The sequence below is a fragment of the Notamacropus eugenii genome, chromosome 5 (assembly GCF_028372415.1).
Source record: "Notamacropus eugenii isolate mMacEug1 chromosome 5, mMacEug1.pri_v2, whole genome shotgun sequence".
In the NCBI taxonomy this organism is placed as follows: domain Eukaryota; kingdom Metazoa; phylum Chordata; class Mammalia; order Diprotodontia; family Macropodidae; genus Notamacropus; species Notamacropus eugenii.
In genome coordinates this window covers 64,617,654-64,635,270 of record NC_092876.1, presented here as the reverse complement: position 1 = coordinate 64,635,270, position 17,617 = coordinate 64,617,654, and the positions used below count along the sequence as shown (strand labels likewise).

At 44.6% G+C, this 17,617-nt stretch overlaps 1 protein-coding gene and 1 long non-coding RNA gene across 4 annotated transcripts in view; one reads left to right on the top strand and one right to left on the bottom strand.

The window, feature by feature from the left end:
• The first annotated feature begins 1,085 nt into the window (after positions 1 to 1,085).
• IFNLR1 (interferon lambda receptor 1) overlaps positions 1,086 to 17,617 on the top strand; it is a 19,950-nt gene continuing 3,418 nt past the window's right edge. The window contains exons 1-6 of one of the 3 annotated variants that reach the window (XM_072609313.1): positions 1,086 to 1,472; positions 12,077 to 12,200; positions 13,923 to 14,107; positions 16,159 to 16,301; positions 16,999 to 17,158; positions 17,289 to 17,401. In XM_072609313.1, coding sequence (XP_072465414.1) covers positions 1,415 to 1,472; positions 12,077 to 12,200; positions 13,923 to 14,107; positions 16,159 to 16,301; positions 16,999 to 17,158; positions 17,289 to 17,401 — 783 coding nt within the window. In that variant the 5' untranslated portion in view covers positions 1,086 to 1,414. Of the gene's footprint in view, positions 1,473 to 1,506; positions 2,002 to 12,076; positions 12,201 to 13,922; positions 14,108 to 16,158; positions 16,302 to 16,998; positions 17,159 to 17,288; positions 17,402 to 17,617 lie in introns of those variants that run through there. The other 2 variants (XM_072609314.1, XM_072609315.1) reach the window with 2 other exon arrangements.
• LOC140504417 (uncharacterized) overlaps positions 11,163 to 17,617 on the bottom strand; it is a 25,586-nt gene continuing 19,131 nt past the window's right edge. Inside the window, exons 3-5 of the long non-coding RNA XR_011967097.1 lie at positions 14,089 to 14,186; positions 12,998 to 13,119; positions 11,163 to 11,608 (exon numbers count right to left, since the gene is read on the bottom strand). This is a non-coding gene — a long non-coding RNA (uncharacterized lncRNA). The remainder of the gene's footprint in view (positions 11,609 to 12,997; positions 13,120 to 14,088; positions 14,187 to 17,617) is intronic.

The following is a 17,617-nucleotide window of genomic DNA, read 5'->3' as shown; positions in this document are numbered from 1 at the left end:
GGTCACACAGGAATTAAGGGATAGAGGTGAATTTGAATTCAGAACCCAGGATTCTAAAATGTATGGGAAAATTCAGTGTTCTTTCTATTGGATCACATTGCTCTGTGATGACCTCTGGCTAGCCTTCAAAGTGCTTTTTAGCTTGTTGGGAGAGACAGAGAAATAGTCCCTGACTTCTAGGAACCCCAGATTTGATGAGGGATATAGTGACTTACCTTAGAGGAATTTCTAAGGGATTTTAGGAAGAGTTTTAGTTCCTGCCCTCAGGAAGCTCCCCAATAGAATAAAAGTTCCTTGGGGGCCAGGGACTATCTTGCCTTTATGTTTGTATCAGCCCAGATACACTGCTTGGCACATAATAAGAGTTTAATAAATGCTTGTTGATTAACTCCTGCCCTGGAGAGTCCTTGACCTGAGCTGGCATCGGAGAATGGTAAATCTAGTTAAAAGACATGTCAGAGGCCATTCCTGAGCCTCAGGGAAGCTAGGTGACTAGCCCAAGGTCACAGTGTCAGTACACCTCAGAGACAGGATTTGAACCAAGGTTCTCTCTTGCACCACACGGTATGCCTGGAAATAATGACATTTACATGGGCTTTAAGGTTTGCAAATGTTTCACATAAAAGATGTGGTCTCAGGGAGTTCCCTATCTGAATGGAGGGTCACATGCCTCTTTCTCAAGAGGAGATCTCGGATCTTTCTGTCCCACCTTTTCTGTCCTACACGAAGGGAGTATGTATTTTGTCCTATACCTAGGGAGATCCAAGGCTAAAGAGGGAAACGGTGTACTGCTTCAAGGCAGTTTTAGGGGAGAGAGTTGTCCCCTCAGGGATCCCCCAGTCTGATGACAGTCCTCACTGTCTGTCTCCTCAGCACCCTCCCCGACTCCTGGGAGGAGATGACACACAGATCAGCACAAGTCGTCAGGACCCCAGTCTGAGGTGAGAACCCCAGTCCTGCATAAGGCTCCGCTAAACTGTTCTGAGGGCAGCAGGGATTCCCCGAGGTATTCACGCCCTCCTAAGAGATGAGGGTAGGGGGTTCAGGGCTCCAGTCAGATACCCGACTCCGCCTTCTGGGGCGCTTTACACCACACCCAATCCTCTCCACCCTCGCTCACGGCCCGGGACTGGGGCTGAGATTTGCCTCCCATTCTCCTCCCCCTCCAGTCCACTCCACGCCCTTGAACTTCAGCCTGGGTGAAAGATCAGCCTTGGTGACCTGTCATCCCGAGTGGCAGATTTTCCCCCAGCGGGTTCGGGAAAGCCCCGGCCGAATGGGGAAGAAAGGGGACAGGTGGAAAAAGGCCGGGCCCTATCCGGGAGAGCCTGGCCGGCCGGGAGCTGGAGAGCTCGGGTGAGAGCCGAGCCGAGCCAAGCTGGGCTGGGCCGGACCGGGCCAGGGGGCCCCAACAATGGTCAAAGGCAGTTTCTGGGCCCCGCTGCTCCTCTGCCTCCTGCAGCCAACACCAGGTAAAGTCTGCCCCTGCTGGAAGAAGAGTAGGCCCCAGGGCACAGGGTGACGAGGGCCAGATGGAGTCTGTGCCTGCTTTAGGAAAGGCGGAGAGTGGGGACGCTCTGCCCACGGTCTGAGAGATTTGAGATTTCTTTCTCCTGGACATTGAGTAGGGTCTCTTTAGATACTTCTTTTGCACCCAGAGAAGCACTGCCTGGTGCCTGGTGTTCTCTTTCTTCCTCCCTTCTCCCCCTCTCTCTCCCTTTTCCTCCCTCCTATCCTCTTCCCTTTTTTCTCCCTCTCTCCTTCCTTGGTGCAAGCCCCAAGCTGGCCACTTTCTTGCCAGGTGAGCTGGGGAAACCAGACAATAATAAGGAGAAGAAAGAGAATAAAGACCCAGTAAGACCTGGGCACTGTGATGGGCACTAGCTGTGAGACCCTGGGAAACTCACTTAATGGAAAAGTCTGTGTCACCGCGGCCTCTTTAAGGTTCAATGGAAGAAATTCCTCACTGGGAGCTCCTGTACCAATGAAAACACAGCAACGGTAACACTGCCTTGCCTGGCATTTTGTAACTGGGTCTTTAACTTTCATACCTCCCTAGGTCATAGATTCTTCCTTTGGAAGCAGATGAGTTGGATGTGATATTTGAGGTCCTTTCAACCCCTTCCTTCCAGCTCTGACAGTCTATGATTTAAGACCCCTCTCAGTTCTAAAATTCCACATTAAGGCTTTTTGCAGCTCTAACAGTCTATGTTCTAACAATCCTCCCAACTTCCAACTCAAACAGTCCGTGTTTTAACAACCCTCCCAGTTCTACCGTTCTAATATGTGTCCTAAGTCCCCTCCCAGCTCTGACATTCTCTGACATTCTGTGTTCTAAGGAATCTCCCAGCTCTTATATCCTGTGTCCTAAGTCCCCTCCCAGCTCTGACATCCTGTGTTCTAAGGTTCCCTCTAGCTGTGACTTTCCTGTGTTTAAAGATGTCTCCTTTGTCCCCTTCCAGTTCTGACATTCTATGATTCTGCCTTGTATCACAGCAGCCTCATCAGGGTGGGTAGTAGCAGTATGAGTATCCTCATTTTGTGGTTGTTCAGTTGTATCTGACTCTTCATAACTCCATGGACCATATCTTGGCAAAGACACTAGAGTGGTTTGTCATTTTCTTCTCCAGTGAATTAAAGCAAACAAAGTTAAGTGATTTGCCCAGGGTCACACAACTAGTAAGTGTTTCAGGCTGGATTTGCACTAGGGTCTTCCTGTCTCCAGGCCCAACACTCTATCCACTTAGCCACCTAGCTGCCTAATTTTAGAGGAAGAAACAGGATGGGAGAGAGAAAATGACTGTTCAGTTTTCCACAGAAAGCCAAAGGTAAAGCTGGAACTAGAAACCAAGTTTCTCTTCTGAATTCTAGCTTTGTATAGTTTCTGTTGGGTGACACATTTCCTTCTTAAACCCCTTGCAAATATACCTTTTACACACACACACACACACACACACACACACACACACACACACACACACACTACTGACATCTCAGTTTCTTGTCCTAGGCTGCACTGACTGGCTAGAGGGCCCTAGAGTAGCCTGGGAATCAGTCCCTGCCTTGCCACAAGCCCCTTGTATAACCCAGAATAAATTGTTCATTTACCTTTTCTGGATTTAGAGCCCATCCTCAAAACTCTGGTATGACTTTTCATCATAAACCTCTCTGATATGACTTTTCCTTTCACCCCTTTTCCCTACCCCTGGTTCCCTCCCAAAAAAGGCCCAGAAATAGTTGTAGGACCATAGGATTTAGAGTTGGAAAGGTCTTAGAGAATGTCTAGGCCAGAGATCCTTAATCTGGGGCATAGATTTAGAGCATAAACTTGGATGGGAAAAATTTACATTCATATTTTCCCTAGTCTTTTGTTTCCTTCATAAACCTGTGCAATTTATTTTTATGTATTATATATGTGTGTGTGTGCGTATATATATATTATTCTGATCAAGTTGAGAGGTTTCACCAGACTGCCACAGGAATCCATGATGCAAAAAAAAAAAAAAGTTAGCCCCTCAATCAAGGCCAATGTTCTAATTTTACAGATGAAGAAACTGAGGCTTTTTCCTTTCATTAAAAAATACATATAGTATTGTACCATATGAAAGTATATAGTATATAAAAATAGCATTAATACTTTTTCTTTGCTATTGATCACTGTATCCCTCTCCAATTCCTCCCAAGATAGCCATTCCTTTTAATGAAAATAAAAAACAAATTTAACCAAATTAACCTACAAATCTATAGAGTCTGACAATAGAGGTGGTATTCCATTCCTGTGGTCACTCACTTCTACATAGGAGGTATTTTCTCCTGTCTCCTCAATCGTTATCAGTTCATGCCACTTTTCATCTAGTACAGCAGTTTCTAAGATGGAAGCAAGTGAGGACAGGGGTGCACTCCTTATAGTGGGTAGATTGTCTAACCTTTACTGGGGCTCATTTTCCTCATTTGTAAAATGAGAGGTTTGACACTCTTGACCTCCAAGGGCCCTCTTAGCATGAAATCTGTGCCACTGATGCTTTCCCCAGCCTATCCTGTTCTAGGAAAGGCACTGCAGGCTTGCTCGATCAGAATCCACAGCCCTGTCTCCCTCAGCATCAATATTGTCTCTGGGAGAATTGTCCTGTGATTATTAATAATAATAGCTCCTGTTTTCTTAAGGCTTTAAAGTTTGAAAGTGTCACCTCATTTAATCCTCACAACAACCCTGGGAAGTAGATAGATAATATTCCCATCTTACAGATGAATAAACTGAGGTACAGAACTAGTAAGTGTCTGAGGCAAGATTCAAACTCAAGCCTTCTTAACTCTAAGACTAATGCTCTATCCAGGGGTAGGGAAACTGGTACCAAAGCTACACATAGCTTTGGGGCTGCAGATTCCCTACCCCTGCATCTACTGCATCACCTAGCTACTTCTGATACCACTATGAGGGGAAACCATTTAATCTGAGCAAATGTGAGCTTGACCCATGATGAGACACACCCAGGCCTATCTATGTGGAGCTGTATCCACCTGAGTGCCTGAAAGCTTCTGCAATGGGTTATTACTGTAATAACTCACATATAATACCATCAGGTTTCCAAAGCGCTTTCCTCAAAACAGTCCTGAAGGTAGAAAGTATAAGATATGTCATCACTGTTTAGCAGATAAGGACACTGAAGCTTCAGGAAATAATATCTAGAGACTTAAGGTCCTGGTTCTGCCATTTAACTGGCCGTGTGACATTGAGCAAGTCATTTCCGCCTCTCTGTGCCTCAGTTTCCTCATCTGTTATAAGATTATAGGATCTAAATCTAGAGCTCAAAGTTACTTTAGAGGTCATTTAGCCCAATACTCTCATGAGGCCATGGATGCCCAGGTAGATTAATTGTCCTACCTACGGTCCTACAGGTGGAGGCTGAGCTGGGATTTGAACCCAGGATCTTTTGACTTCAAATCCATTGCTTTTTCCTTAATGCCACAATGCTTTCTAGCAAAGAAATTGAACTAAAGGGTCCCTCTGGCCTCTTTCAGCTTTATTTCTGTTATAATTTTAGAATGAGCAAACATTTAAATGCCCGGCCCTGGAAATTGTCTCTGAGAATTTACAACTGAAAGGTGTGTCTACATTTCCCAGAAGTGACATTTGTTTTGCAATTACTACTTCTCTCCACTGAGCCCAAGACCAGCTCTCTGAAGCACAGATTAGACTTTCCCAGTACCATGGAAATTACTCATTGAATTGGCCAGAGGTAGGGAAGAGAAGTGGGATCCTGTAGAAAGCCTATAGGGTCGAAGATCTTGTGTAGAAGGGCACTCTAAAAGCCATCTGCTGCAACTCACCTAGGATAAATCCTCGTGGCCAGAACTGAAATTTGAACTCCCTTACTCTTTGACTTTCTATTTTAACACAGAATTCCAGGATCCTAAATTTAGACCTAGAAGATACCTCAGAGACCACCTGGTCCAAAACCCTTGGTGTACATATGGTGAAACTGAGGCCCAATCCAAAATTTAATCAACAAACATTTGTTAAGTGCTAATTTGGTGCCAGGCATTGTACTAAACATTAAAGATGGAAAGAAAAAGCAAAAAAGTCCCTGCTCTCAAGGAAATTATAATGAAATGTGGGAGATATGAATGGGAGTATGCAGGATATAGAGAAGAGGCAAAAGGTAATAACAGAAAGGCAGACTGATAGGGAGGAGACCATCAAGGTCCTCAGCTGAGATCAGGGAAGGGATGTGCCATGGGAAGTTTGAGGAAAGACAAGGAGTTTCAGAAGAGTCAATGGTGAAAATAGGAAAGAGAATTAATAAGGGAAGAGTAGGGGATTTGCTTTACTTCAATGAGGGCCTAGTTGAGATTCAATAACAAATTTGTAGTGGACTCAGTCATCTTGGTGTTGTGACTCCTCCAGCTCTGTTCAGCAATACACAGTAGAGGAATAAGGGAGGAATATGGTGGGAACGATCCTGGTTTGAGTTTGGGGAAGACACAATTAGCAATTAATAAGAAAAGAAGGCAAGGCATTGAAATTGGGAAGGAGAATGAGGTGATGACCTGGGAAAGAAGAGAGGCCGTGAGAGCCATAAACACAGTGAGAACAAAGAATAAGGGTCACAAGATGTAGGGAGAGAGGAAATGATAAAAGATCATGTTTGGATAAAGAATTTTGGAGTTCAGAGGATCATCAGTTTAGAACTAGAAAAGACTTTTAAGTGTCACTGAGTCTAACTCTTCCGTTTTATAAGAAGACTGAAAAGATAAAAAGAGGCCAGATTCTGAAGGGTTTTCTGGAATCTTTTTATTCTGCAATTTATTGAATGGGGGTTGGGAATGGAGAAGAAAGCCACCTTGGCCTCTGACTCTGGAGCCCCCCAGGATTCCCCATTCCTCTTGCAGCATTGGTATTGTCTGCCATTTTGGTGGTCACTAGAAGCAGAACCTGCACTTTAGGAGACTTATTATGGCATCTGAGTGGAATATGGGCTAGATCAAGGAGAGTTTTGAGGTAGAGAGATCCACCAACAGTCTATTTTCATAGTCCAGGAGTGAAGTGATGAGGGCCTGTACCAAGATGGTGGCAATGTCAGAGGAGAGGAGGTATTTGCAAGAGATCTTAATAAAGGTCAAGTTGACAAACTGCAGAATTGGCCACTGCTTGTCTGTGGGATGTGAGAGAGAGTGAGGTATCAGTATGATACCAGGGTGACTGGGAAGAGGATCACTTGACAAGGCCTGGTCCACCGAGGTTCAAGCGAGGATCCCCGGGGTAGTTGTTGCTTGATATAAAGATCTGAGAGCACTCTGGACCTCGCGCAGAGCCTGTAAGGACTTAAGGAGGGCAACATTAGAAAAGTTGGGAAGCCAACACCCAGAATTAACAACTCAAGGAACAACCGGGGGGCTACTCTGAACATGATTTCAAAGGGGGGCCAGAGAGAGAGCCGTGGGATTGGGGGGGGGCGGTACACCTAGCTTGAAGCAGGGCAAAAGGAAGGAGACTCACCCAGGTCTCGCCAGGTTCAACCTTAAGCTTAGTAATATGCTCCTTCAGGGTCCTATTCATCCTTTCTACCTGGCCTGAACTCTGGGGCCCAAGTACATGTACCCAAGCACCCCACCTTGTCCCCCTTTAAGCAGATGGGACCCAACATATTTTGGGATAAGGGATGAAGGTCTCGGCTTCTGAAACTGCTTCCTGCTGAGACTGGACGTAGAGCTGACCCTGCCTCACAGGGTCCCAACGTTGGAGGGGTTGGGTCTTTAACCAGTATGAGGAACTTGACGATTCAGAGGGTGATAGGTGATATTACAATTCTCGAGAAAGGGGCGTCCCTCCATCAGGTCAGGGAACCTGGTGGAGGGAGGCAACTTACAGACCCTAATGCAGAGAATCCCACTTAATTGCTCATGTGGCTTTAGAAAAGAGGGGAGGGGGAGAAGCAAGACAACAGTACAACAAACAATGGGGAGATTTGAGTGACTTCCAGGTTTCAGCTACAGCCCACAGCGCTTTCACAAAGAAAGCTGGTAGTTGGTAAGGGGGGGAAATCAACTGACCGTCCACAAGCCCTGGATACCTGAAACTCAGGTATCCAAGGAGAAAGGCCTTATGGAAAATTAAATACAATCCTCACATTCTTTCCCCTATACATTCTTCCCTTCATCTATCCCCTTTATTTACAAGGGGACTATCCCATGTTATAAGTACAGATACAGAAATTTAAGATACAAAGGTAGATCAGTGAATTATCCATTCAGAGGTTCCATCTCATCTGGGAAGGGACATCATCTGATGCAGTTTTCTGATCTAGATGCTCCTTCAGTCCATCTTCAGCACAGCATCTCTGCACATTCTTTATCTTCTTGTAGAAATTCGGATGTCCACTCTCCTAAAATACTGACCTTAATACCATTTCAGATGACCATTCTTAAGCTTTATACTTTTATCACTCTACAAAATCAAAATTGGGACTTTGGCCAATTGTCATATTTAAGAAATCTACATTAGAACCCATTATTTACATCTTACACTCAGATCTAAAGTCCTAAACCTGACAGCTTAATTTTAGACTTAACCTCAGATGTTCTCCTACCAACAATCTGTATTTCATAAATCTGATATTAAACTTACAAGACTTTTGACTATGGGAAATTGCCACTAAGAGTAGGGACATTGCAGGGAAACAATATCTCCCCAACTTCATGTCAATTCCAGTCAGGAGCAGATTGTCAGCTGGCATTCAGTCAGGCTTAAAATCCACCACGTGTCAGTGGGGAAATTGAGTCAGGAGAATCCTACCTCAGCCCAGGCTGAACAGCTGTTCTCCCAACTTTACCATCACAGGCTTACTGACATCATGGATCAGAGGCTCAGACCACCTTTCTTGCTATCCACACCTGGAGTTAGACTCAGAAGAACAGTCCGTTAATAGTCCCATGACATCTTAGGATAGCAAGTTCCAATAATCAGATTTCAGACATGGCTATAATTTCACATTGGCTAAGGGACATCCTTGACTCTGTTTGAATTCAGGTAGGGGTGAAATTTTCCAATCATGCAGTATCTGTATTATAGCCAGACTCAGGAACAATCAGGTGGGAAACATTCCTTTATAAAAGGACACAGTGGGGAAACTGACCAGGAGGAGCCCATCCTAGATTGAGTCTAGAATTGTCCTCTCGGTGTTTCCTCTCTAGATACAAATTTCACCTGATAACAGTACAGGATGCAGGATCACAGTCCCTCTGAGTAACTTGTGGCATATCCTTTCAGATACTGATTTAATGCAGACAACTATACCCAAATTCAAACTTAAACAAAAATTTTTATGGTTCCAAATGCTTTTACCTTAAACAGAAAGTTTCACTAATCCCAATTTAAAGCCAAATACAATTATTTGCATTACCATGAAGTTGAAATAAGCAATGAAGATTAACAGGACTCACATACATAAGAGATTTCATTTCAGATCCTTCTTTCTCAAATTTAAAACTTGTCCTGATATAAAAGCCAATCGTTACAACTTTTGAGCAAGTCACAGTCATTGTTAATGAATTATGTAAGCCAAACAATTTTCTTAGGACTGATGACCATGTCCACATGAAAGGGGCCTTGGCAGTTTTACAAAACAAAAGGAATTGGCATGGATCCCACGCCTGCCAACCCCAAACATATAGGAGGACTGTTCTGAATGGGCAGAACCAGTCTAAATAAATTACTACTCCATTCATTTCTTTCCACACATAGTAATCAATTAACAATTTTAGGTTTAGCATTAAAACAGCACCTTCTTAGCTGTAACTTTTTTAACAGGCAAAGGTGAAAATACCTGGTTTTCTAAATAACATAACTGACTTTACACAACTTTTCCAACATCTTTTAGTTTCAACAAAATTCAGATTACAAATTGCTTTCTCTAACACCATTTCTGGATTATAGAGTAAAATAAAAATCTTGATGGTTTTAACTTTTACTCAAGAAAATTTCACATCTGTGTCCACTCCTTAAAAATGTTTTTGAAAGAAAAAGTTGTGAAACTGCAAGTGGAAGCAAGGGAGACTCTGGAACAAAGTCCAGTGGAGCCTAGTCTCCTCCTTTTCACTTGGGAGTTTCAAAGCTTTATCTCTGAGGTGTCTTTTCTTTTTTCCTTTTTTTTTTTTTTTGTCTTCTTCCCTGTCTGTGGGGAGGCTTTAGAGAGAACTTAGGGTTAGGGCGGGGAATCAAATCTATCCAGATGCTGATATATGGGATCTGATCTGGATGGCCCAGATACCCATTCATTATTCTCCACACCCATCCTGCAATGGATTTATCAAAAGTCCCCTCAGGTGGCCAATCCACCTCGAAGGTGGGCCACTCTTGTTGACAGAGTAAAGTTAATTTCTCCTTGGAGACTGTTGTACCCCTTTGCCTGGCAGCTGCCTGGGACCCCCTCTCTGTTGTGCCCCCTTGCCTAGCAGCACCTAGGAACCCCTGTCAAAACTGTTCTGTGAAAAATGTGTGCTACTGGAACTGCAAGGCTGTACCAGGAAGTGCTAAGATGCTTAAAAGGCACACACACCTTTGTTTGGGACTGCCTCCTTTGTGGACCAGCTGCAGCTTGTTGGAATTGTTTAAAACACTTTATCATGAACTGCAATGGGGTCTTGGGACCTGAAATTCTTTGTCCCACGATCCCAGGAAAGGAGAGTAAGATACAGAGTCCAATTAAACTGGGGGTCAAACAAAAACACAAAACAAGAGACTGACAAAATGCATGGACAGACACAGTTAGACACTCTGGACTCAAACAAAAACACGAAACAGCATGCAGACTCAGTCAAGCGGTCCAGGCCCTCAGAAACCCAAAATACAGGAGAGCCAGACAAGATACAGAATGCAGAGTCAGTCAAGCAGTCCAGATTCTCAGAAACCCAAAATACAGGACAGTCAGATCAGGACCTCACGCGGCGTCCCACGGAGGCCAGTAAGGGCGTTTTCCGCTGCATCCAGCCTTGCCACTTACTCCACAAGTATACTCACCTACACAGACAGGGGGCTCAAAATGGCCAGATCAGAGGAATTTTGCTACCAGGAGCCTGGTTCGCATAGCTGTGCTTTGAGATCTGGGATGGGGAACATCAATCCCGGTGGCCACCCCCTGAAGTCAAAGCACAGTCCAGCTGTCCAGGGCAGACGGTTTGCCTACGCACACAGAGCCAGAGGCTGTCTCAGTTGAACGGATCAAGAAAAAGCACGGGCACGTTGCCCATGCACACAGAGCCAAAGGCCATCTCGGTGGGACCTCCAAGTGAAATGGACGGACCAAGACAAGCACAGGCAAGAGTCAATTGAGAATTTGGGATTGTCTTTATTAGCCAGCGGCTGTCCACAAAGGAGGCAGTCCCAAACAAAGGTGTGTGTGCCTTTTAAGCATCTTAGCACTTCCTGGTACAGCCTTGCAGTTCCAGTAGCACACATTTTTCACAGAACAGTTTTGACAGGGGTTCCTAGGTGCTGCTAGGCAAGGGGGCACAACAGAGAGGGGGTCCCAGGCAGCTGCCAGGCAAAGGGGTACAACAGAGAGTGGCTGCTAGGGCGAAGGGGCACAACAGAAAGTGGCTACTAGGCCCAACCCTGCCTAGAAACTCAACAGACATTTCTCAACCCAGGGGCTCTGGGGGGGGGGGGGGGGGGGGGAATAATGGCCACTTCAGGAACCAGACACCAAATTTGTTGAGAAAGAAGCAAGAATATTCTGAGGGGGATTAGATAACAGCTGTTAGATCATGACTTGAGCAGTAAGTTTGAATAGTGTGAAGGTCCAACAAGGGAAGGTTACTTCATAATGATGGTAGGCAGGTATCTGGGGCAATGGGTATTCAGCTCTGTGACCCTGGGTAAGTCATGTAACCTCTTTCTGCCTCAGTTTCCTCATTTGTAAAATCAAGATAATAAGAGCACCCATCTCCCAGGGCTGTTGTAAGGATACAATAAGATAATATTTTTAAAGTTCTTTGTAAACCTTAAAGCTCTATGTAAGTGCTAGTTATTGCTTTTATTTTTATTATTATCCTGGTAGAGGGCATCTAGGTGGTACAGTGGCTAGAGCACTGGGGCTGGAATCAGAAAGACCTGGAGGGAGGGAAGAAAAAAAGAAAATAAATTTACATGATAACCTTATTATATATTTATAAGGAATAACAAGTTGTGCACAATAGATTTGCAGTCTCATAAGCAAATGTGGAAATGATTATTTTGTTAAATGCTTATTTTAAAAATATTAAATATTTAAATATTAAATATTTTACGAAAAATAAAATAAATAAATGTGAAAAAATTCAGACTCAGACATTTTTTAACTGTGTGACACTGGGCAAGTCATTTCACCCTGGTTGCCTTAGTTTCCTCATCTGTAAAATGAGCTGGAGAAGGAAATGGCAAATGACTCCATTATCTTTGCCAAGAAAATCCCAAATGAGGTCATCATCAAGAGTCAGATACAACTGAACAGCAACTACACCACTGGTAGGGGGAGAGTCTGGAAGTGGTGATGGGAAAGCCCAAAACTGGATACTCAGACAACTTTTTCTAACCCTTTAGGGAGCCCAAAGTTGGCCCCTCCACAGAATGTAACGATGCTTTCCCGCAACTTCAGAGTATATTTGACATGGAGCCCAAGACCCAACTATCCCCTCAATGTGACTTATGTGGTGAAGTATCAGAGGTAGGTAGAGGCTTCAGCCTTGAGGGAAGGGAGATAGAGAAGAGGGTTGGAAGGGGTAATGGGACTGGGCGAGTTATGGAAGGCACATGGAAAGAGACTGCAGGGGGAGGTCAAGGCTGACTGAGGTCCACAGCTTCACTGGGATAGTTGCTTCAATTCAGTTCAAGTTAACAAATACTAATATTAAGTATTCAGTAAAATCCAGCCCTCTACTAGGTGATTTGGGGTGGAGAGAGGGAGGAGGATATCCACCCCTGCTCTCAAGAAATTCACAGTATTCGGGTCATATATTTCTCATTGATGGAAGTCATTCAATTCAACCTTCTAATTTTACTTATGAGGAAACTTGAGTCTAGAAGGTTAGAAGGTTGAGTGATTTCCCCAGGCTCACACAACTAGTAAGTGCCTCTAGTAAGTGCAAGTGAGCTCTGGGCCAGCAAGGTGAAACTACTATTCTATCTGGCAGCCTACATAAACTAGGCCTCAGGCAGAGGAGGGCAACTAGGAAGGTGAAAGGCCTGGAGGTAAGTCAACAAGTCAATCAACAAACTTAATATTAAGTTATCTACTATGTACCATGCACTAGATCAAGTGCTAGAGTGAGTACTGCAAGGATTGGTTGGAAAAAATGGGATGCTTAGGAGAAGGAAGATAAAACTCAGACATGTAGGATGGTTCCTGGGCTTCTGGGCATCCCCCAAGGAGACTGAGCTGGGCCATGATTGATACTAATGGCTCACATTCCTAGAGTTCCTGCCAGGCCTAGAGGCCTGTGTGGGCTACCCGAGTCTTCTTACCTCACCTCCGAGGTCTTCGGTTGGCCAAAACCGGATGCTCATATGAGAGAAAGGACGTTCCAGAGTCGAGCAAGGGTTGAGCTTTATTTCAGGGTCTCGGTTACAAGTGCAGGGGGGTCTTCCTTAGGAGGAAGAGGGGGAGATTTCCTAAGGAGGCTAAGATCTTAAGGGATTGGAAGTAGAAGTACAAGCGGGGAGAGAGGGGGAGGGGAGAGAGAAGAGAAGAGAAGCAGAGCCTACTGTCCTCTTGGCTCCTCACGTGCTAAGAGCTTTCAGGCTTCCTCAATCCTACTTAACCTTCAGCCTCACAGTTTGCATCTAAATACCCTGCTGTTAGGTAACTAGGTGTGCTCCAATCCGGGACAATCTCGAGGGCAGGGAGACTCCACCCATCACGTATCTCCCGGGGAGAGGCAGAAATACCCGAGCTAGCCGAGCTAGCTCAGTCTGACCTTCTCGAATCCCCGCTGTTCATGGAGGGCCTCGTAAGACTCTAAGATTTAAAAGTCCCACTTTTACCCGCCCGAGACCGTCCACACGGATTTGAACTTCCAATCCCAACAAGTTCCTGTCCTCACAGCAATCCTGCAAGGCTGGTAGTGCTGGTCTCATTATTTGTCTTGTACAGATGTGGAAACCGAGTCTCAGGGAGGTTTTCAGACTTAAAGGAGTTAATTGGTGGCCTGATTATCGAGGGGGGAAGAGGTCCAGGAAATTGCCCATAATAGACACCAGGGGTTGGAAGAAGGTAGCCACGTATCCCCACAACCTCTATTAGCTGCCTCTTATGTCTGTGCTACCCTGGCAAGTCACTTAACCTCTCTGTTCTTCAGTTTCCTCTTCTGTAAAATAAATGGGTTGGACTAGATGGTTTCCTAGTTCTAGACCTTCTCAACCTACAACATATCCTCTGATCTTTCGTCAGCTTTGAAAATGAGCGCTGGAGGAAAGTCAAACACTGCATGGGGATTGCCATGGAGGAATGTGACCTCACCTGCCTGGAGAATCAAGATCTACACATCAAATATAAGGGCCGAGTTCAGGCAGTGAGCCGTGGGACCCGTTCCTTGTGGGCAGAGTCCCCTACATACCTGGATTATCTCTTTGATGGTAAGCTTCTGATTCTCCTCCTCTTCATGGGGGTTCTGATAGTGAACAAGAAAGAAGAAGACAATGGTGGTGCCCCTTCCTGTCAAAAAATATTCCATAATTAAAAAATCAGAGATAAATACTATAGCCGAGTATTGATTTTACAGTGCTAAGCTAAGAATTAAGAAGACCTGGATGAAATCCGACTATCGATTGTGTAGCTATGGACCAATCATTCCATCTCAGCCTCAGACAACTCAAATGATAGATTATGGATTGGTTGTGGTCTATTGGCCAGGGGAGCTTGCTCTTACACAATCACAGAGGCTCTTGATACGCTAATGCTCTCCCTAGTGATAATGGCATAAGGTGCCTTCAGTGCCATGATTATTTCTTCATGAGTCATTGGGTGGCAGGGCCCTCAAATGTCACTTTGCATGTATCTTACATACCATAATTCCTCCCTGTTATCAAGATGGGTTATCTTCCAAATTTCCCTACTTCTGTCCAGCTACCCGGGTTCAAAACCTCAGAACCACCCCCAACTCTTCCTCATTCCTCATCTCCAATACAGAATCAGTTACCAAGTCTTATTGAATCTGGTCAGTCCATAAGTGAACAAGTATTTCTTTTTTTTTTTTTTTTTGATAATTTCTTTTTTTTATTACAGCCCTAAGAACAATACAGCTCTATTGCTCTTGATTCTTTTCTCTGTTTCTTTTTTTGTCTTTTTATTATTTTTATTTTATTTGTTTTCAGTGTTCTACAGTCACTTCCAAATATCTTAGATTTTTCTCCTCCCTCTCCCCCTTCCCCTGTACCTCCCCACTCCCTCCCTGAGACAGCATACAGTTTTATATAGGTTCTACACATACTTTCCTAGTAAATACATTTTCACCTTAGCCATGTTGCATAGAAGAGTTAAAATGAATGGGAGAAATCATAAAACAAACCAGAACATAATACAAAATAAAATGATCTGCTTCATTCTGTGATCAAATTCCATAGTTCTTTCTCTGGATGTGGAAGGCATTTTTCCTTAAGAGACCACTGGGAATTATTTAAGTCCTTGCATTGCAATGAAGTACTAAGTCTACCAGAAAGATTCCTCGCACACTGTGGTTGTTAATGTGTACAAAATTCTCCTGGTTCTGCTCCTTTCACTCAGCATCAGTTCATATAAGTCTTCCAGGCCTCTCTGAAGTCTTCCTGTTCATCATTTCTTATAGCACAATAGTATTCCATTACATTCATATACCACAATTTATTCGGCCATTCCCCAGTGAACAAGTATTTCTTAAGCACCTACTCTGTGCCACGCACTGTGCTAAGGACCAAGGGTATAAAGAAAAGCAAAAACAGTCTTTTCCATCAGGGGAACTCACTTTCTAATTGGAGAGACTACAGGATACACAGAAAAGATAGAAAGTAATCAGAAAAGGGAGACCTTTAGCAGCTGGTGGAAAAGAAGGACCCAAAAAGGCTTTCTGCAGAAGGTGGGATTTAAACTGCATGGTCCAGCAAAACAAATTCTTTTCCATGGTTTTATACAGTAATACCCATCTCTCATTCTGTACCCTGAATCTATCGCCCCTCTCTCGAGGGGTAGTTTCATCAATAATCTTTTGGAATCGTGGGTGGCCATTGTCTTGATCGAAGTTCTTACAAATGCCCTCCTTCCTCACCCCTGCCTCCCACAATTCCTAGCTCCCTTCAAACCTCATTGAGGTCACTTCCTACAAGAAGCCTTTCTTTCTTGACTTCCACTTGGCATCCCCTCTCTTCCACCCTTCAGAACATCAAACCCAGATTCATTGACTTCAAATCTAGTGGCTTTTTTCCAGTGGCATGTTAACAAATCCTCCAAGGCTGAGGGTTAAAACAGGAGAGAGACAAGTCATAGACAATACCTGACTTAGACTCTTCTACAGAGCCTTGCAGAGGGGAGAAGATCCCATCTTTCTAGCCTAGGTAAGGAGCTATCGTCCCTAGAGGGAGACAGATAAGATAACCTTGAAAGAGCCCTCCATTATTCCCTATCCCAACTGACTGACCTGCTCTGTACCTGACAGTGGAACCAGCCCCACCCAATCTGACCTGGATACGGACCCAGGAGACCATAAGCATCAATGCCACCTATGAATTGCCCCACTGCGTAGGCCTGATGAACCTGAAATACGAGGTTGAATTCTGGAAGGAGGGGAGCCCAAACAAGGTAAAAAGCAGAGCAACAACCAGCACTTCCCCTCCTACACACCCTGCCCACTCCCAAGGACCCCCTGCCAAACCATTCTCTGCCTCATTCTCTTTATTCTAGCCTGTGGTAAAGTCTAATACCTTTGTTTTTTTAAAATTACTGGCATATTTTGGCTTTTTACATCACCTTCATTTCCAGATACATTCCTCCTGCCTCCTCTGGCAAAAGAGCTATCCCATGTAATAAAGAAAAAAAAAGACAGAGAGAAAACAGGTTTTTGCAAATGCATCAATGGAGTCTAACAGTAGTACGCAACATTCTGGGCCCATAGCCCTCCACCTTTGCTATATCATCCTCATCTATATTATGTGTCCCCTTAACTTTGTGTGATTCCCAAGGTTCTAACCTGGGCCCTCTTCCCCGGCTCTTTCTACACTCTCTCTGTGACTTCATCAGCTTCCACAGATTTAATTATAATTCCTATGCTGATGACCCTCAGCTCAAAATATCTAGCCCCTGTCTCTCTGTCTCTCTCCCTGCCTTCATTCCCATTTCACCAGCTGCCCCTTCAACATTTTAAACTCCATGCCCTGTAGGCTTCTCAGACTAAACTGCTCCATAACAGAATGCACTTCTACTCAAACCAGGTACCCTTCTAACATGTCAAGAGAAATTAGTCCCACTATGCATTACCCTTCTGTTTTCTCCTGAACAGACCCGGCCCCAGGCCACACTCCATGGAACAGAAGTGAAGATCCCTCTCTCCCCAGCTTTTACTGGGCGCTACTGCCTGAGTGCACGGACAGTCTATCTACTTATTATCCCCAAGTACAGCGAGTTCTCCCAACCAATCTGCTTCCTTCTGGGGACCCCAGGTGAGACCTAAAAGGAGAGACCTGTGGAATGGGGCCAGGTGGGGCCAAATGGGGCAAAAGAGGAAGATTTTCCCACAAGTCTCTTGGTATACCCAAAGGACGGAGGGTTCCCATTTTCTTCTCTCCCCAGAGACGCAGCCGAGGATGATGGCCTTGATACTGCTCCTCCTGGTTATCATTCTACCTTGGATGTACTGCCTGAAGAACATCTATTTCCAGCAGGCAAAGATGCCTCAGAGCCTGGTAAGTTGCAGATGGTTGAAGGAGAGGAGAGAGCTCCATTGGTACAGTCCTCACTGTCAGGGCCAGACTCATACACGGTGAGAGGAGTTGACTGGCCATGTCATAGTGAGGAGCACCAGGGAGGCCCCGGAATAAAGCACTCCCCTCTTATTGAAATTCCACTATTTGGAGGCATGATTTTAGTAGGATTTTAAAAGTCAAACTATCACTATTACA